Below are 19,371 nucleotides of genomic sequence, written 5' to 3' on the forward strand. Positions count from 1 at the left end.
CTTATACGTTTACTAGAGATATAAAGGTGTATGTTACTGCATTTATACTCCACGCAGAACACTAATGGATAACTTATTGTTTAATCATCATTGCATTATATTTGTAAATTAATTTCATATTTGTAAAGTTGATTTCTGGTCCATTGCACCAACCTGCAAACATGAAAGTGTGAGAGGGGTGTTTATTTATTACTAATAGTAGCTGATTTTTTTAAAATTATTTAAAATTAAAATGTATGTATTCATTTTATTTATTGCTAAATCTCTTAAGTAATTCATCTTAAAAGGTGCTAAAAAATAAAATAAAAAAAATCATGGGGTTATTTTAAGGGTGCAACATGTTCATCCTTGTTAAATTCAAGCAGATGGAAATAAAGATGATGTTGATCTGAGATGGCAGTGATGAGCTATACACACATGGATGCACTCATACTGACAACACACACACACACACACACTAATAGTAGCATTCTGAGTCAGGTCTCTTCATCTACCCTCTATTGGCTGCAGCCGAGAATGAGAGAGCGAGTGAACCTGGGAGGGGCCGTGCGATGAAGAGAAGGGAGGGTGAGAGAAAGCAAACAGCAGTGCACTAAGGGAGAGTGAGGGAGCTGAAAAGAGAAGGAGCGATTCAGCAGAGGAGAGAGGGGACTCCAGACTGGATGGGCCCAGCGGTGCCTTGATGGAGCATGGGTCAGGTTTTAGGGTTCTCCCACTGCAGTGAGTCCTTCTTTTATTCCCTTTGTCTGTGTATTTCTCTCCGTACGGTCTGTAGCTGTTCATATTCTCTTGCTTTGTGTCTGATGCATCATCTTGTGTTGTGTGTTGGCTTTAGCACTCATTCACCTGTGTGTTTTGCTGGATTCTGCTGATGTTGCAGTGTGCACTAGCTCTGTGCATGTGTACGCAGCATCTGCATGAGACTTGTGCTGTTTACAAATGCTTTTGAGGGATGAACAATGGGGGAAAAATTTAATATTGTTGTTGTTGTTAGTAATAATCTGGCACAATTTGGTGTAACAATTGTTACAATTGGGTTGTTTTTGTCTAATTTGTATTACAGTATGTGCGTGTAAACAACAAATACTGGTGATTACAGCAAATTATATTGTAGTTACACTGAATTAAAAAAAAAATAATTATCAATATTAATAGATTGTCATGTATATATTCCTTTTGATGGGGATATGTGAAGGGAATTGGTGAATGTTCTAAAATTTGTGAAACAAAAATACAATATTATGGTTAACTATAACCAAAGCTAAGAAGATAAATGATCACAAATTGAAATTTTAAAAATCTACTTTGACTCAATAATGATTTTTAATGGCTCTGCAATATAAGCATCATAACAAAGTATTACATATATTTAATATGACACTAAGCATATGTTTTTTATAGACCAGGCATCAAATGCAACACTTATTTTTGTATAAGAAGGGAGCTGACAAAGGAAACCTCTCACTTCAAGATCTGAACAAAGCTCTGTTGCTTGGTTTGTTTCATTCATCCCAATGTGAAATGGGATCTCAGAGGCTTTTATCACAGGTCTCTTTTATGGATGTCCATAATATTCAAATGGACATGCAGCTGGCTAAGCCTGGTTCACTTTGCAGTATATTCTCTGCAAGAACTGCCCAATTAAAGGAAAGGTCTGTCTGACCAACATTTAAAGCAAACAGAATTTGCTTTGGCCTATATTTAACAGTACAATTCAAGTAAGAAACAATACAGAAACTGAATAATCAAAAAAATAATTAGCAAATAATAAGGAAAATACGCGTATTCGCTTGTGCCATCTATATCTAGTTTATGTACTATAGGTTGAGCACGGTCCAGCATGGTAAGAAAGATTACAAACCGTTCCCGGCTCATATTAGTGACGTGGATGTATAGTGATGTGATGATGGTTTTCTATCAATACTATGGGACAGTATTTTTCTACATTCCTTTTTTGTCTGCAAAGTACCTTACGCTAGCTAATTTCTAATAGCCTTTCTATTTGATGTAATCATCTTCTGTCCACCTTGTTTTTCACCATGGAAGTAAGCTATTTCCTGAATGCGCATGTATTCACTTATATGCACATTCAGGAAATAGCCTACTTCCACGGTGAAAAATCAAATAGAAAGAGAAATAGAAATATAGATATAGCTTCCAATTAATTAGCTGCTATAGGTGAATAACTAGAAGAATATGGTAAAGTTATTTGCACTACGAACCAGTGCATTTATGATTATAACAATAAGTTAAAACAATACGCTGATAAATTCCAGTTTGCAATATCAAGAAGCCTTGCATAAGGTAAAAACTTTTACAACCTAGGATCTGTAATTTAATTAAAATATTTTTTAAAGTTTCAGATATCAGAGAATAGCATATCACATGGTGGGATATGTCAAGGTATAAGCTATTTTAATACATAGTAGTCATTTACAACAATACTTTTATGTAACAACAATACAGCATAAATATTATACTTAGTAATAAGTATAATAAGATAAATAATCCACGTGGACTTAACAAATTTAATTAATAGTATGGGGTGAAACTTTTACATATTTTTATCTTTTTAAATGGGACAAAACATGACAAGTGATTGCCTTGATGTAGAATACAGAAAACCTTATTATTAGCGACAGCGGTGGCCGTTAAATGAACTGCAGCCAGCAACTTATTACTCGCCCAGAAAGCTCGTTCTTTTTCGTTCTTTTTTAGAAGTAAAAAGACTTTGGCAATACCTTTGCAGCAATATCCAGACACAGTCCACGCTGCTGAGAGCGACATTTAGATGTAAAAATGTGCTGCGCGCTGCACTTCTATGTCAATAACAAAAATAAACACCACAACAAAAATTACAGCAGTGAGAAAATATCAGTTTAATATAGCAATTAATCATAGCGATGTTGATATGTTTGAACCAGCGGCATCATGTCAACTGATGAGGTAACTAAAATAACACTGTTATGATAGTTTGATTATTATAGGCTAATATTTGAGACTATAGACTTTAGATCTGGCTATGTGAGACTATATTTCAAATTAATCCCTTTTCTTTGCATAACACATTGAAATTACAGCACAGAATAGCTCGTTTGGCATTATCCTGGACATTGTAAGCATTCGTTTCATAGAACGTAAGAGAACCTCTCGAGAGCACGCTTAAACTTAACATTTTGATTTTCCCGGCAAAAACGTCCTGAATCCTTCACAAAAAAATCAGTCTACTGGCTTTCATAGACAACCTAGGTCTCGGATTTTGTTTTGTTTCAAGTTGTTCACACATTGGCAATAAAAAAGTGATTAATACATGACAATTATTACATATTGCCCCTTTAAATTGAGCATCATATATTGCTCTCTTGTTTCAGAGGATTTCGGAACAGTGAACTCAACACCTGACTCCACTCCTTCCTGCTCAGATGGTAATATTTTCATATACAGTATATATATTAAATAAATGAGTGCTTTAGTTATCTGTGCATGTTTTCCTGATATCCACATCTGTTATAGCCCCTGATAATCCTTGAGGCTATTGTATGCGCAGTCATAAACTTGCACCATTTCTGCTCAGGTGGAAATGAGGAGTCTGACTTCCCAGAACTGCAGACAGCCAGGGAATGGTCAGACGACGAAGAAGGCCTCGAGGATGATGACGCATGTCTCAGCAGCTCATCCGTATGGGGAACGCCGCGTCAGAACTCCTTTGAGCTCACCTTCTCCTACATTGCCTTCTCCGAGAGCGATGGCTCATCGCGGAGAGACTCGGGGCGCCGCAGGACTGGGGGGAGGGGTAGCCGTGGTTCACTGCACCGCACGGATACTCTGGAGACCCAGGTACTTCCAGACTCCCCTGCTGTGGAGTGGGACCCTCATGACTTCTTGACTGGGGAGGGAGACGTGGAGGAGGAGAGCCTGCCGTGGACACTAGAGCCACAGAGTCACAGGGTGGAGGAGTTTCAGGATAAAGACACAGGGACATGGGAAACAACGGAGGAGATCTCAGGCATCCAAACACACAACGAAACATGCAGTCATCAAAATGAGCAAATAACAGGTGCTCATAAAAATTACCATTGTGTGCAAATAACAACAAACGTGTGTTTGCATGTGTATGTAATGGACGTAGGTCATTAAGTGCTATGTGTGTAAACCTCACGCCCCTGGCCTCAAGAGGTGCGCTAGCGACTGGCGCTAATAACTGCGGTCTTTAGCGTTTTTGTCAGCGTGCTCACCTCCCATGCTGGAGACTACGGTTCGAATCCTGCTCGGAGCGTGTCGAGTAAAGCCGGTTATATTTGGTGCCGTGACCCGGATGGGAGTGAGGTTTGGGGGTTGAGTGTAACGTAGACCAGTATGAGCTGTGCATGTAAACCTCACTCCCCTGGCCACAAGAGGCGCGCTAGCGACTGACGCTAGCAGCTGCATTCTTTAGCGTCCTTGTTAGCACGCCTTCCTGCCACGCCGGTTCGTGTCCCCCTCGGAGTGGGTTGAGTAGGACCGGTTACAGATAGACATGATAAAGTAGACACTGAAGGAGCCTTTAAAGGGAGGGACCTGACACTTAAAGTGACCTGGTCCATAATGGCCAGAATATCATAGTGTCAACTAGTGCCAACATCCTAGAATCATGGTGGTGAGTTTTGAATGGTCAAATGCCACTAAAAAAAAACTAAAAAACAATTAACCTTTTAGCATTCCTGTAAAATTTGCCATAAAACGCCTAAAAAAGCATACCCAAAATAAATTGCATGCTGTTCTTGAACCATTTGGAGTATATGCATGGTTTTGGTCTCTTTTGAAAGGGGACACTTTGAGGTTTGGTCAGAATCACTGTAAGTCTTACTGGTATTGAGTAATAGACCTTTGAACACACTAAAAAAGGAGAAAACAAATTAATGTAAAGTAGACTTTATGTCTGTCAGCTGATTTTTGGCACATACATAGTTTTTTATATACATATGTATATATATTAACTCCAGATTATATTAATATGTCAGATTTTACATATAAAATAGTCTAACCAGTATAAAAATATAAATATAAAACATAAATATATTACATTTATAAATTATTCACAATGGTAAGCATAAAACAATATATAGAAAAAAAAATGTATTGACCTTTTGCAATGAATCATAGTGTCACACATATAATCTCATGGTGATTAATTGTGGATTATTTCGGCAGTACCACAACTTCATGGGTCAGACCCTTCTGTTGCCACGGAAACCACAGCCACCCTGCAGATGGTGGACCCATCACATACAACGCCTCCTGCCATTGGACATAACACTCAGGAAGAACAGATCTGTAAGCAGTGGTGCTCTGCTCTCAACTTATCGGAGGGGCCAACAATTTGCATCCAGATAGCAGGTTAGACATCACTTCCTACTTCTATAATCAATTATCTGCTCTCCAAGACTGCTTTAATTGTCATATTCTTTAGAGCCTGGTAGTTTTCTGACAGCACTTCATTAGTCAATATGTAAAACAGATCCTAGTAGGGATATGGTTTCTCTTGTTCACAAGAAGCGCAGGCTTCCCACATACAGTATGAATACAAATGCTCGTGTTTTATTGGAGAATACAGTTTCCATCTCCATGGTAACACACTCCAGGGGCTGCTACTATAATGGGCTGATGCCACTGAGTGGATTCCTGGCCAGTCCATCTTCATTATTCCACACAGACCAGAAAAAGCAGAGTCATGCTGTCTGTATGTGCTATACCGCTCAGAACCATTATGTTTGGCATGTGCTTTTCCGCATGGCGGTTAGAAGGGTGGTGGCAAAATGGATTATCATGTGCTGTTGTGTAATGAAGTATATTGACTGTAAGTAGCCATTTGTGTCCAAAACGGATATTACAGACAGTATTCATGAAATTGCCATCATGCAGAACAACAGATCTTCATGTTCACAATGTCAATAGCATGTTACAGTATAATGCATAAGCAGAGCTGGGCGGCATAGCAGAACTGTAGCAGAGTAGATGTACATTAAAAACATATAAACTGCACAATAGATATATTATCAAAACAATGAATCTCAAATTAACTACATACATGTACACTGCAAAAAAAAAAAATTTACACAAAACAAAACATACTGTACATCAGAAAGAATAGCCCAGGCATGCTGAAAATTCATGGTTCTCAGAAGAAAGCATATACAAAGAAAATACTAATAAAAAAATTATAAAAAGAAAATAGAAGACCTAAAGTAAAAAACAAAACAAAAAAAAACAGCATATATGTATTTTAGTTTCTGCATTGGAACACAGACTTAAACACAAGCAGCAAAGACACAAAAACACTTTTATATTAAGGATACAGTATATGGAAAGAAAATATGAATATCTAATTGCAGTATTGTTTCTCAAATGTATCAAAGATTTTAGGAATTTTTACTGGGGGAAAAATGGGATAGTTCTGCCATGAAAACTCTCTGAGTGGGATAGTAATGGATATGACGATGTTAATTTGTTTGGTCTTGGAATAGATCTGCTACACTGCTGCTGTTATTGGTTTTTCTTCTGCTGCTGCAGAGCAAGTATGGGACTTGCTACTGCCAATACACACATGACACACTGCTGTGAGTTAGTAAGATGTGCTGCTGCTCTACAATAGCCTAGAAATCTAGACGCACCCTAGCGGCAGCAAAATTTATTTTGCAGCCAGGGTAGTCTAGCAACTCTCCGTTGACTTTCGGAGCTGTAAAACCCTAAATTGGTTCAGGCCAATCACATCGTGTATAGAGTAGGCGGGGCGGGCTTAACATAATGACGACAGAGTTGCGACGGTTCCCTGCTACTTGAAAACAAAGAATGGCGGCTGCTGCTGGCGAACACTCTTTCGAATCGGCTTTGGCCGCGACTCTGGAGGACTTGGAGTTAAGCTTTTCTTAGAGAAAAGAGCAAAGAACGGCACTTAAGTCATTCTTAAAAAAGGAAGATGTGTTCGTAGTTTTGCCGGCCAATTCAAAAGTTTAATTTATCAACTAACGTTAGCTCCGCTGTTGGGAAAAACCTCTGGTTGGTTGAAGCGCTGTCCTAGCTCTACAATATAGCATACATGAATTACCAGTAGCAGATCTATACAGGTGGAGCTGGGGAAGGAGGAGGGTTTCTGAAAGCGCGCTGCACTGCTAAGGCAAATGCTGACCAAGTATTTGAAGGTTGAGCAGCGAGCTCATTGGCTACTGATACAGCAGGAACCAATCAGCTGTGCCCTATGGCGGAAGATATTATTGCAAGTAGAGTTAAGGACCTATCAGCTTGTGCCATCTAGAGAAACTTTGTATTTCAATAAAATGAAAAAAAATTATCACACTCATTCCAAAAACCTTCCAAAAAATTTGTGTAACACCAAATATTTTGTAAAATTTCTCTCTTAGTTTTTGTCCGTATAAACATATTTGCATGTAAAAACCTGTGTTCGAATCTTTTGTGCTTAAATCAGTAAGTTCACATTTCCAAACTTAGAATACATTTAGAACCACTTTAAGCAGACTCCAGACTTGTGGTATGAAATCCATTATAACCCTAAAAACTGATAAGCATCCTGTTGTAGATGTTGCTTAACCAATAAGCCAATGAAAATGTGGAAAGGGGGAAGGAAAATGAGGATAGAACAAAGAATCATATTACATATTATATATAGACGGAGTCTAATATCCATAATTGTCTATTCTAATAGAAACAAATATTTGTACATTGCTTAATTATGATTTGTCTTTTTCATAAAAGTGGTTGTAGGACGCATAAAGTCTAGTAATGTTACTTGTTGAGTGTATGTTATAGATTTACAGTGGTATTACTGTACATCGTTAATTAGTCTAAACTTATCTCAGGTAGATGTACAGTATGTACAATGTATTTGTGAGCTAGTGTATTTGTATCCTCCCACTACTGTATGTCAGTCTAACTGCCTCTGTCTTCTTTAATGGGGCGGGCACAATTGTGCAGGTTTATTTTTGGGCCGTTGGGCCAGTGGGGCTGCTGACAGCGCAGGCCCATCCAAAAACAGCTTGAGGGGGTTTCAGAGAAGATCAGGGACATAGACACAGGCCAGAGAGGGATCGGCCCATGAAGACTCCAAAATGACCAGTAAAGGTGAGGGACCAGGAAATATACACACAACAGAATATGACTGTCAACATAGAGAATAATTTAAGCTGAGTGCACAGAGACATGGATGAACTTTTGTTTCTGTCTGAACCACATAGCAAAGAGTTAGAAGTTTAATCATGTGCTGTAATTTCAGTCGAGTTTGTTTTTAGGGTTTTTGATTATGTGACCGAGAGATATGTGTGGTATTTCATGATATTAAAAGTTGTGTGTTTGTGTACAAGATGGAGAATGAATGAAAATGGAGTACTTTTGTATTTGTTCATACTGTACCTAGGATGTGTGTTTTATGTATGTACACTATGAATTTGATGGGCATGATGGTATTAATCTATGATAGGTGGGTGTTATCAGTTTTGATTTACTAACTCTAACCCTATACTTGATTCTGATTAGCCAATTGCAGCTTTAGCTAGTCAAATATTTTGAACAATGACTGCTAAACCTTAACCGTTGAAAGAAAATGATTATCCTACATAACTGCTGCTTTCTTCAACTAAAATCAATTATTTCACTAATGTAGTCAGATAGTCATTACCACCAAAAAAAAAAAAGTCTGGGTCGCGATTTAGCAATAATGAGTATGACCAGCGTTTATAAACATGCTTTTGTTGCTAACATTACTGAGATTTTGAAAATATATATTTAATTCAGTCTGAAAGTACACAATGTGCTCCTTTTTTTAGAAAGTAGTTTATAATGTCATTAGTTTTGCATTTGTTTACAGACATCCAGCTTGAGCTGACAAACTTGCTAAAGCTAACCACGTCAAATAAGTAAGTTAGGCCACCTGGCATAACAATAGACAGTTCTGTCTAAAACTAGGGGCTTCTTACACATTACGTTGATGTTATAAATAGTCCATCCACCTGCTGCTAGGTCCACCATTCAGAGTCGCACGACAGACATGAATGGTATTAGCACTGATGTAATTCTGAATGGATTAGCCACAGTATTAGCCTGTGAGCTGTTGTTTTGCTTATACGAGTCTCTTAAGAGAGTTTTCCCAAACTGACATTTTAACACTGAGAAGTGATTGATTAAAAAGTAAAACTTTTACTTTGTGCGGTTCTTGAAGCCCTGAGACTATTGGCAATGGGATACAAGTTGAGTGTTGTCAGCAGGTGCTTTTAGAGACCACTTTAAATTCTTACTTTCTCTTCCTTCCTACACTGACTAAAAATAGCCAAGGTCAGCCCAAAAGACTCCTTGCAGTTTGTCTCCATGTCATCAATAACTTAAACCGACCCACCCACTCATTTAGCCTTGGCATTTCTATCCTTTCTTACAAGAAGTTTTGATTCACATTTATCTACATTGCATCCTTACAGTGCTTGCAAAGCATAACTATATTGATATTCATCTTTGTAACATTCTGTTTCGGCATTTGTTTAAAAAATAGCGTTCTAAACAAAGGTTTGGGAGGAGCTACTGTAGTTAATCTAATCTCGCAAATCATTACTCAAGAATTTAGCCTATAAAAAGCTGCTTACCACACTACCGTGTCACTCCATGTCCTCCCTTATATCTGTCCATTTATCACTAACTTTATTTATTATATACTTAATCTGTGGACTTTATACTTGAAAATATAAGATTCTGTTATGCAAAGGTTTGTCTCCATCCATATGTCTCAAATTTCTTATAGAGTGCAACAATTGGGTTCAGGGAAGTAAAAATCCCATTCATTTTCTCCATAGGGGAATTTATTTTTTTTATGATAACTTATAAAACATTAAAGACAGTCCTACTGTGAGCCACAATGTTATTCAGTGGTATATACTTTTGTTAAAGTAATCAGCCCACATTATTTCAATGCATTTTTTAAATAATCATGTATAATCAACATTGCAATTCCTGGTGAAAAACGACATTATCCATAGTTTTGTAAAAAATATTGGCTAATCATGCCAAAACAACATTTTAACACTCCACTCCCATAAGCACTCCATATGCATATTTTCCAGGTAGCTTAATTTAAAGTTTCTATTTTTACATATCCAATGTTTTTAAAAATCAATTGTTTTATATTTATACACTGTTTTTAATTTGGTAAAAACCTATTTGTTTTAGTTCTTTCCCCGATTAGAGCTGTTAATTACCTTTGTCATTGTCTTTTTGTCCGATTTCCACCAAAAAAAATTCTTCAAACCAATGTTTGTAATTTAGTGATTCACATTGTAGCTGGTAGATTTGGTTCAAGGATTATGGAAAGGAAAACTTTGTATTGTTCCTATGGGAACAACCATGCTTGCTGAAAAAGACCCTAACCCTAAGTGGATGAGCCGAACACATAATTTGCCAAACTAAAGGTGATGATACACAGGGCAACTTTTTGAGCAATGTTGCTGGGCAATCTTGCAGAGCGATTGTTGCTTGGGCACTTTCCCATTGAAAATGGGCAATACATTTCTACCTGGATAATTTAGATCGGTCGTGGACCCTGTGTCTCATCTGGTTGCCCGTTGACGGCAACATTGCCCAGCAACATTGCTCAAAATGTTGCCCTGTGTATCATCACCTTAAGACGTGCTTTTGGGACAGCATCCTTTGGTCTCTATCATCCACTCAAGGCTATTCCTATTCCTAACCTAACCCTAAATGACAGGTTGATAAGCATTAAGCCTAACCTTTAGATCTAATTGGTTGATCTGAATGTTCCACGACCAACAAGGATGTTGATCCAAAAACATGTTCTACTTGGGTAAATCACATTAAGCTTCTCATGCTTTTTATTAGAGGTGCTCACAAAACCCCAATCCTAAGAAGTAATCTTTGACACATCCCACATTGTTTGTGATTCAGATGTGAACGTTACCTCTAATCATGTGGCTTGTTGAGGAGAGGCATGCTATTATGTTTCTAAGTGACATTTAAGGCGTACATTGGAGTATTTTGAGAACACTGGAGGAGTAAAATGTCATAGAGACGTATGATATTTAAGAAACCACCCACAACACCCTAGTATCCACTCAAATCTAGTTTAATCTGCATTTGTTTGTCAACCACAGACTTTAGGAAACCATTTGTAGTCTAGACTTGTAGTTTTATACCCCAAACCTTTTTCTACCTCCATGTAGTAATGGACCTGATCTACTGGAAGGATATGGAGCGGACAGGGATGATGTTCACAGGGCTGGTGGTGGGACTGCTGGCTCTGTTCCAGCTGAGCATCATCACTGTGGTGTCCACTCTCTCCCTGGCCATCATCTGCTTCACCATCTCAGTCAGAATCTACTACAAACTGCTGCATGTGCTCCAGCTGGGAGATGGAGTACACCCCTTCCAGTGAGTCTCTTCTCTCTCCTCTTCAGTCTTCTCCAGTTTTTAATTTACTTGATTCCAGATACTTTTGGAACATGTCATCACCTTAGTGCAAATGGACCATGAACAGCGCATTTGGTTGTAGTACAGTATTATGTGTGTGTGTGTGTGGGGGGGTCATCTATACCAGTGCCCTTTCCATTTTGGCAAGATTATTTTTTTTATTTAAACATTATATCATCAAGCAAGGACTATCTTCAAGTGATGTGCATTCTCAAGCTAAAACAATATTGTGTAATATGATGGGGTTCAACAGTGCCTTTTGAAAAGTTACATGGTTGACAGTCTAGTTTAAATTGACATTACAAGCCTTTAGTAATGGGGGGGTAAACGCATTACAAGTAACGTGAGTTACAGTACGTAATCGGATTACTTTTTTCAAATAACTAGTAAAGTAATGCATTACTTTTAAATTTACAACACAATATCTGAGTTACTTTTTCAAATAAGTAATGCAAGCTACTTTGTTTTCCCATGTATTGACTGACAGCTCTTCTGTCCCTTGTTGAGAGATATCAGGAGTAGGAGGCAGAGGCGTCGTGTGCGCCGTGTAAACATAATGGTTATTGTAAGGTCTAGACTAAATGTGAGCATGTTATTACTCATCTAATCAGATTCAGTATTCCTTCAAATTAGGGCTGCATGATTAATCGCAATTTCCATGTAATCGCACTTAAACCGATTTGGCTTATCGCGATTTTGAAATCGCAAATGCTGCGTTATTTTATGCGCAGCTTGTCATTGATGTACGGCTCGTAAAAGCTGCTCCATCTGAAAGCACTGTGAATTTGAGTCACTTATAACGTACATTTAAAAAATCAACACGCGTCAAACATCTTTCCAAACATGAGAAACATTTATGAGCCTCTTGTCCAACAAAAGACAACATTTAATAACGTGCTTTTACTCCAAACTCACTTCATAACGACAGTTGAGCATCCTTCTGTGAGATGATGTGGCTTCTTACACAGAATAAGGCAGTCGTGTGTTTATTAGTCATGTTTAATCAAATTAAAGCATTTCAATCTTCTGTTTATTCAGCTACAGCAATGATGCCTGATAGGGATTTCCTTGGAATGATGTGCGTTATTATGCGTGTATATTTGGCGTGTCTGCGTGAGAGCGCCCTCTGGTGTTCAGATGGAGCAGCAATTACTACCGATCAGCCGTGCTGCACTGACAAGCTGCGCATAAAATAATCGCAGCCTTTGCCAAATCGCGTGCGGTTGAAACACAAACAAGTTTGTGTTTCATTTTTTGTTTTATTGCTGAAGAGTGTTGAACTTTCTTCTCCTGCGTCCTATTCTTCTGCAATCCTAAATGGCAGCACAGCTGAAAGGTTTATTTGAGCTGCGCCCTCTACTGTACACGTATGAATTTGCATCTCCTTCATCTTGAGACTTATTCATTTCACTTTTGATGTGAATGGGCCTTTACATTTGCCAAAAATGTAACTTTTTTTCTTGTTATTAAAAAACAAACCAGCAAGTCCAGCCCAGGTGAGAAAAAGTAATGCAACATTACTTTCCATAAAAAGTAACGCAATTAGTTACTTTTTAGGGAGTAATGCAAGATTGTAACGCATTACTTTTAAAACTAATTTTCCCCTACACCACAAGCCTTGTGTTCAAAGATCATGATACTGCTAGGTGCTTATTAGGAAAAGAGTTTAATGCTAATATTTGATTATTTGAAAAGCGATATAGAATTATGGTAACCGGGATGAAATTTTAAGATCGTTCCCTACTGATAAAATAAAGTAAAATATACTAATATATAAGTAACTTTGCAACAATATGTCAACTTATTCTAAGCCTACCAGTCTACTAATACTCTTATTAATACTCTGCTGTCTAATAGTTAGTTAGAAGACATGAAGGTACAACGTTACTTCAACAGAATGTGTTCCCATCCCATCATCCCCAGGGACCATCAAAATAAAGTGAAACCATTTTGACTTCTAATGATGTCTAATAATGAACACATACACAGAAAAATATGTCGTCCACCGTGCAATTTCCATCACCTTTCATATACATATTACATATTACCGATAAATTAAATGAATGAGCTAATGAGAGTGTGAAATGATTATTTTCATTGGGACAAAAGTATAACTTTTGATTTTGAAGAAGAAACTATGGGCTCTACTTTGGATAAATTCTTGCGCCCAAAAATAACTACATTTAATATCTGTGTTTTCAATGTGTGTACGCCTATGTCTCTGTATGCATTGGTGTGCTGCAGGTCATATCTAGACTTGGACATCAGTTTAAGTGGGGAAGAGGCTCAACACTACGTGCAGAGGGCCATTGTGCTGTCCTGCTCGGCCGTGGACACACTGAGGAACCTCATCTTTGTGGGAAACCTGTTCAACTCACTCAAGGTACGGCCTGGGAAATGATGGTCTTGTATAAAATTCATTTGTCTATATCCTGAATCTGAGTGATACAACAATGATATTCCACAGTCATGACAATGAGTCATCGCTCTCTTAGTATTTTAATGGTTGTTTTTTTTTTCCTTCTCTCTCTGTGACAGAACATGTCTCTTTCAGAAAGATTCACATTTCTAGTTCTGTGCTCTGTAGTGCCTGTCATAAGAGATTATTTTCATATCTTCTTCTCTTGTCCGCTTCTATTTATTAAATTTTCCTTTTATCTTTTTTGGTCTCATCTTATATTCAGTACCTTTTTTTTTCATCCTCCTGAGAAAACCCTCAGAAACACATTTTAATGAGAAACGCCATTGACATTTTTTATTGTATCATATTTCATAGGAATGTGTGGGTTTTTTTTTACACTATTGACTTGTAGTGTCTCCCCAACAGGAAGAAACCAAAATAAAAATGTATTGCATGTTCAATTACATGAAAAGAAAAAACAAATTATACATCAAATACTAATTATAATTACAAAATAACATACCTAATTGTTTCACTTTCCATTCATAAATCTTCATAAATGTTGTCATGACAACTGTCGCAATTAAAAAAGGTCCTCTACGGTGAACAAAAATGAATGTTCATTATTTCAGGCCTCTCAGCTGTGCACTTAACAGCTGTCACTCTAAATACACTCAAGATTTAACACATGAAAATCTTCTGACAGTGTTTTGGGGTGTATTTCCAGGCACGTGTGGCCTATATCTTGACGTTAAGTGTCTCCCGGACATTATGGCACAGAATTACAGAATACATGATAATATTCTGCGTTTTGAGAGAAAATTATGGAATATAAATTGCTATTGTGTTTTTTGAGTTTTATGCCTGAGGACTATTTTGCTACAGTAAAGCAAAGCAGTAATGAAACATTAAATAAAGTAAATCTATTGAGTTATACAGTAACACTTATGTGTATATCATATCTCATATATTGAAGTGTTGGAACAATTTGATGAGTAATGTTTGAGATCTTTGACATTTGATTGCAGACTTTATTATCTTGCCAATCTGAGCGCAGTTTGAGACATTGTTGAGATCTCTTCTGATTCTAGCAGAGACACATATGAGATTACTTGGGTCTTTTGCTCACGTGAAAAAAATGAAACGCAGGAAAAAGTCCACATTTAATCTCAATGATCAAATGGGTTAAAAAACTCCATATGTTGCGGGCAGATATGAATGGTTCCCTTCTTGCCGGTCCTATCCAATTAAAGCACTTTTCTTCCTCTTTTTAACATTTAAATACCGGCACTCACCTCGTCATCTTCGACTACGTTCTAGCAGCACAGGTGGTACAACATTCACCCTCCTCCTCCCTAGCTCCACCTGTCTATTTCCGCTTTATATTCTGCTTTTATGTTCCTACTTTCACTATTTACACAATCTGAATAAGTCTGGTTTTCATGTTATTTTTATATTTTCTATTACAATTTAATCATAAATTGCTGATGATTTAGTATATATTGGAGGACCAATCCTATAAAAGTCACGTCTAAACTGATAAATTAGACAGCCTAGAACTGCAGAGTCTTCAGCTGAAACTCTTTAACAGTCCTCGAGTTTCGGGGTGTCACAGAGTCACAGGATGACCTGTGTGGTATGTGACATGGGACACATGTGGTCTTATGTAGTATGAGACGAGAGGATACAAGAGGGTCTTGTCCTGAGTGCGGTTTCCAGTTTCAGACTTGGTGACTAGAGACTCCTGACTGAGAGATATAAGAGGAAACATTTTCTCTACGGGCCAGAAGCCCAGTGTTAGATAACAGTTTCACAATCATCACGTCTTGCAGTGGATGCGTGTTTTGATAGAATGCTGAGGTGTCTTGTAGAATCAGATTTGTACACACAAACATTTAGGAATCGAGTAATGAAATGTTTGTTGTTATCCCCAGTTCTTGTTGCTGATGTATCTGGTCACGTTCCTGGGAAACCTCTGCAATGGCCTTACCTTGCTCATCATCGGTATGATGTCCATGTTTTTTACTTGTTTCCAACTTTTATAATAGTTATGCTGTGTAACTTGCAGTCAGCAGTTATTCTATGACTTACACAGTGGCCTGAACACTTTTGTATTACATTACATAAACTATGAACCTTACACTAAAGTTTGACAGCCAGAATACTTTTTTCTCTTCATTTTGAACCGTATGAGAACAGAATAAAAACGCCTATGGGAGTGGAAAGTTCTGCAGGTGATCTACTGACAATGTGCAAATTAAAGAACACAGATGCAGAGACTAATTTCCATAATGACCAACTCAATCTACCAAGAGCAGCACAACTATTGCAGCCATGTCAAGCAGGAATTGAGTTAAGACATGCTTTCTTTCTGTGTTAAATAATGCCACAAATACAAGTAAATTGACTACCGCAAAATGTTGTGTGATTCATTTAAATACTCTCCTCCCATAAATTATGCATCTGAAAGGGAAACTACTAATGCATGCAATAAGGTCAGAAGCAAAAATAACTGTCCATGCCTTTTCATCACAAATTTTTCACTGTCTTTAGTAAGTCCTGACAGTAGTTTTTTAATGCCAGAAAAGAGGGTTTGTGCTGACACAAGCTGTTAGTAGTAAATCTGGCCATATATCTTTTTTATTTTTTTAAACCTAAAGTTTTTTGTCTAAAACATGTACAAAGTGATATTTTACACAGTGAAATATTAGCGCTGAAAAGGCGTGAACACAGTCATGTTTGTGGCTGACCCTTTCAGATGCAAAATTTATAGGAGGAGAGTTTTTAAATGAATCAAGGTGATTAACTGAGCTTTGCGGTAGTCAATTACGCTGGAAATCCAGAGTTCTCGCGAGAGCACAAGTTGAATTTACTCAGTGAGTTACTCTGGCGTCGAGTAATGATGCTCATTAAATATGCTCTTGTATCCGAGCTGCACCAATCACATCGGGTTATCTGATATAGGCGGGCCAGAGGCGAGCTAAACAGATGACGACAGCGCTGCGACGTCAAAGTCATTAGTAAACATTTTAAGATGGCTATGGATGAACACCAGTTGTTTGAAATGGCTTTGGCTGCTACAATGAACAAGTTAGACTTGGCTTTTTATCTAAAAGAGGAACAGAAGACGGCGCTCGAATTGCTCCTTTGCAAGAAGGACGTTTTTGCTGCTTTGCCGACCGGATACGGTAAGAGTCTAATCTACCAGTTATCTCTGCTGGTAGCTAAGCGTATGGGGCTTATTGTTGTGATTGGTCGTAGTGTTATCCAATTGCGTGCGGTGAGATTTTCAAATGCATGCTTGGTGCCGCCCCTCGAGCTAGGCGATTTTCATTAGTCGACGCCAGACCATTAATCTTTTAGATTTAGGTCTGGATTTCCAGGCTACTAGTCAATGGTATTTGTGCCATTATTTACCACACCAAAAAAGCATGTCTAAAACCAGACGTTAATCTCTTAGTAGATTGTGTTGGTCATTCACGCACAGAAGTTTCCACACCCATCTGCTTTTTTCTGGAATTGCGCTCTCTCGCTAATTTGCCATGTTTGGTAAATCTGGCCCTAAATGTGTTCTGAGGTCACTGTATATCCTCGGTCCTGTAATTTGGAATGTAATACCCGGAAAGTTGAGCATATACAGTATTAGTGGTGCTTTATGAGAAGTTAATGCTAAATGCTTTTCTAACTAGTTCTCTTGTCATCATGTGGTGTCCAGGTGTGATTGCTGTCTTCTCTGTCCCTCTGTTTTACACAAGGCACCAGGTAACACAATCTCTGTGGGCTACAACAACAGTGGCATCTCATGGATATTCATGTATTTCTCTGTATACTTTAGTTCATATTCTAATAAGCCCGTATAAAACTCTGTATATCCACCTTTTACCTGAGCAAGAAACTTTTTGAAAATTACTACAAATTCAAATGAGCGCTGGGTTAAGCTATGCTGTTATTGACGGCCACAACAACAGCAATAAACGCAAGAATTATAAGGAATGATGGCTTATGTGCAATTATACCGAAATAAAACAATATATTGACTTCTAAAGACACTTTTTGTAATGTTTATTAATATAGTGGATAGGCCTGTCACAATTATGAATTTTGTGTTGACCAGTAATTGTCATACAAATAATTGTGAATAATAATTTCATTCTGGTTTGTTCATGTCACCTAATGCTTTTTTTAAATTTACTTTAATCCTGTGAAAATGTATATAATATAATATAATATAATATATATAATATAATATAATATAATATAATATAATATAATATAATATAATATAATATAATATAATATAATATAATATAATAATTTAATGTTTTTTAATTGATTTCATTCTGGTTTGTTCATGTCACCTAATGTTTTTTTTTACTTGGAATTGTATATAATATAATAGTAAAAGAATATAATAAAATAGGCCCACATAATTTACTTTAATGCTGTGAAAATGTATATTATATAATTAAATGATCTTTTTTTAATTGACAGACAGTCCTAGTGTTAACACATCTATTGCAGCTCATGTCACTCTCTTCTTTTTCAGGACAAAGTGGACAGCTGCTTTGTAGCAGTACTAGCCTGTATTGACAACATAAAGGACTTGTGAGTATAGCGCCATCTACTGTGAACAGTAATTAATATATTACTTTAAAATCAGTGCTTCAATGAGCCTCATGATATTTGTGTAGTTTCTTGGCTAGATCTGATTTCCATCAACCATTGAATAAGCAAACACTGGTTCTCTAAAATCTATGATAGAGCACAAATGAGACTGTACTTCAATTGTATTTTTGTCTGTTGAACAGCCTTTATCGCCTGACCCAGGGTGGCGGACCACCCCTGGATCCCACCCCTGGTGGAGCTAAACCCAAAGCCCATTGAGACATCTCACAGAGGAGGAGGAACTGCACGCAGTCACTCAAAAATGTCTTAATTAGCAGTTTGTGCTCAGAGTCCCGCCTCTGCAGCATTGGGGGAGGGGCTAATAACACAGGGCCTTAAGTACGGTTTAAGGAGGGAGGACCATGCAAAGAACAATCTTGGATGAAAATGGAATCAAAGGCTTTGGAATTTTAAGAAGTTTAAGACATGTTTTCATTTCCACATTTCAGTGTGACTGTGAGTGTATGAATGAAAGACAGATCGCTAAGATACTTGAGCCACCCATACAATAACGGAGAGTTGTCTGAACAAACGTGGATGACTTCAGTGAAGTAACAGCAGTGAAAAAGCGAATCAGAGCTTTTTGAATGCAGACTGACTGCAGTTCGCCTAGCAGGAACATAACGCAGGACCAGTTTCCAGATGGGGTTTTTACTTCTTACAGTCTCAAAATCGCTTTGTGTGTGTGTGTGTGTGTATGTGTATGTGTGGGCAGCTTAAGCCTGTTAAAGTACCTAAGAGCTATTAAAACCACAATGTTCTTTTCTTTTCCAATGTTTTGTTTGCTTGGTGTTATTTGAGTGTAAGTTTGATTCCATGTCAAATCACTCTTTCCACTGTCACAGGGT

At 37.6% G+C, this 19,371-nt stretch overlaps 1 protein-coding gene across 2 annotated transcripts; it reads left to right on the forward strand.

The window, feature by feature from the left end:
- Positions 1 to 558: 558 nt before the first annotated feature.
- rtn2a (reticulon 2a) lies at positions 559 to 19,297 on the forward strand. Of its 2 annotated transcripts, XM_079886911.1 has the most exons (10): positions 559 to 720; positions 3,372 to 3,425; positions 3,575 to 4,057; positions 5,191 to 5,376; positions 11,211 to 11,418; positions 13,702 to 13,840; positions 15,793 to 15,862; positions 17,574 to 17,620; positions 18,405 to 18,463; positions 18,667 to 19,297. In XM_079886911.1, exons 1-10 carry the CDS (start codon positions 690 to 692, stop codon positions 18,740 to 18,742), a joined length of 1,353 nt encoding a protein of 450 aa, XP_079743037.1. In that variant the 5' UTR covers positions 559 to 689; the 3' UTR covers positions 18,743 to 19,297. The 2 variants fall into 2 exon arrangements, with proteins under 2 accessions (XP_079743037.1, XP_079743036.1); XM_079886910.1 differs by lacking the exons at positions 559 to 720; positions 3,372 to 3,425; positions 3,575 to 4,057; positions 5,191 to 5,376 and adding an exon at positions 7,969 to 8,115.
- Positions 19,298 to 19,371: the final 74 nt, after the last annotated feature.

Source organism: Squalius cephalus, assembly GCF_949319135.1.
Source record: "Squalius cephalus genome assembly, chromosome: 11".
NCBI classification, from domain to species: domain Eukaryota; kingdom Metazoa; phylum Chordata; class Actinopteri; order Cypriniformes; family Leuciscidae; genus Squalius; species Squalius cephalus.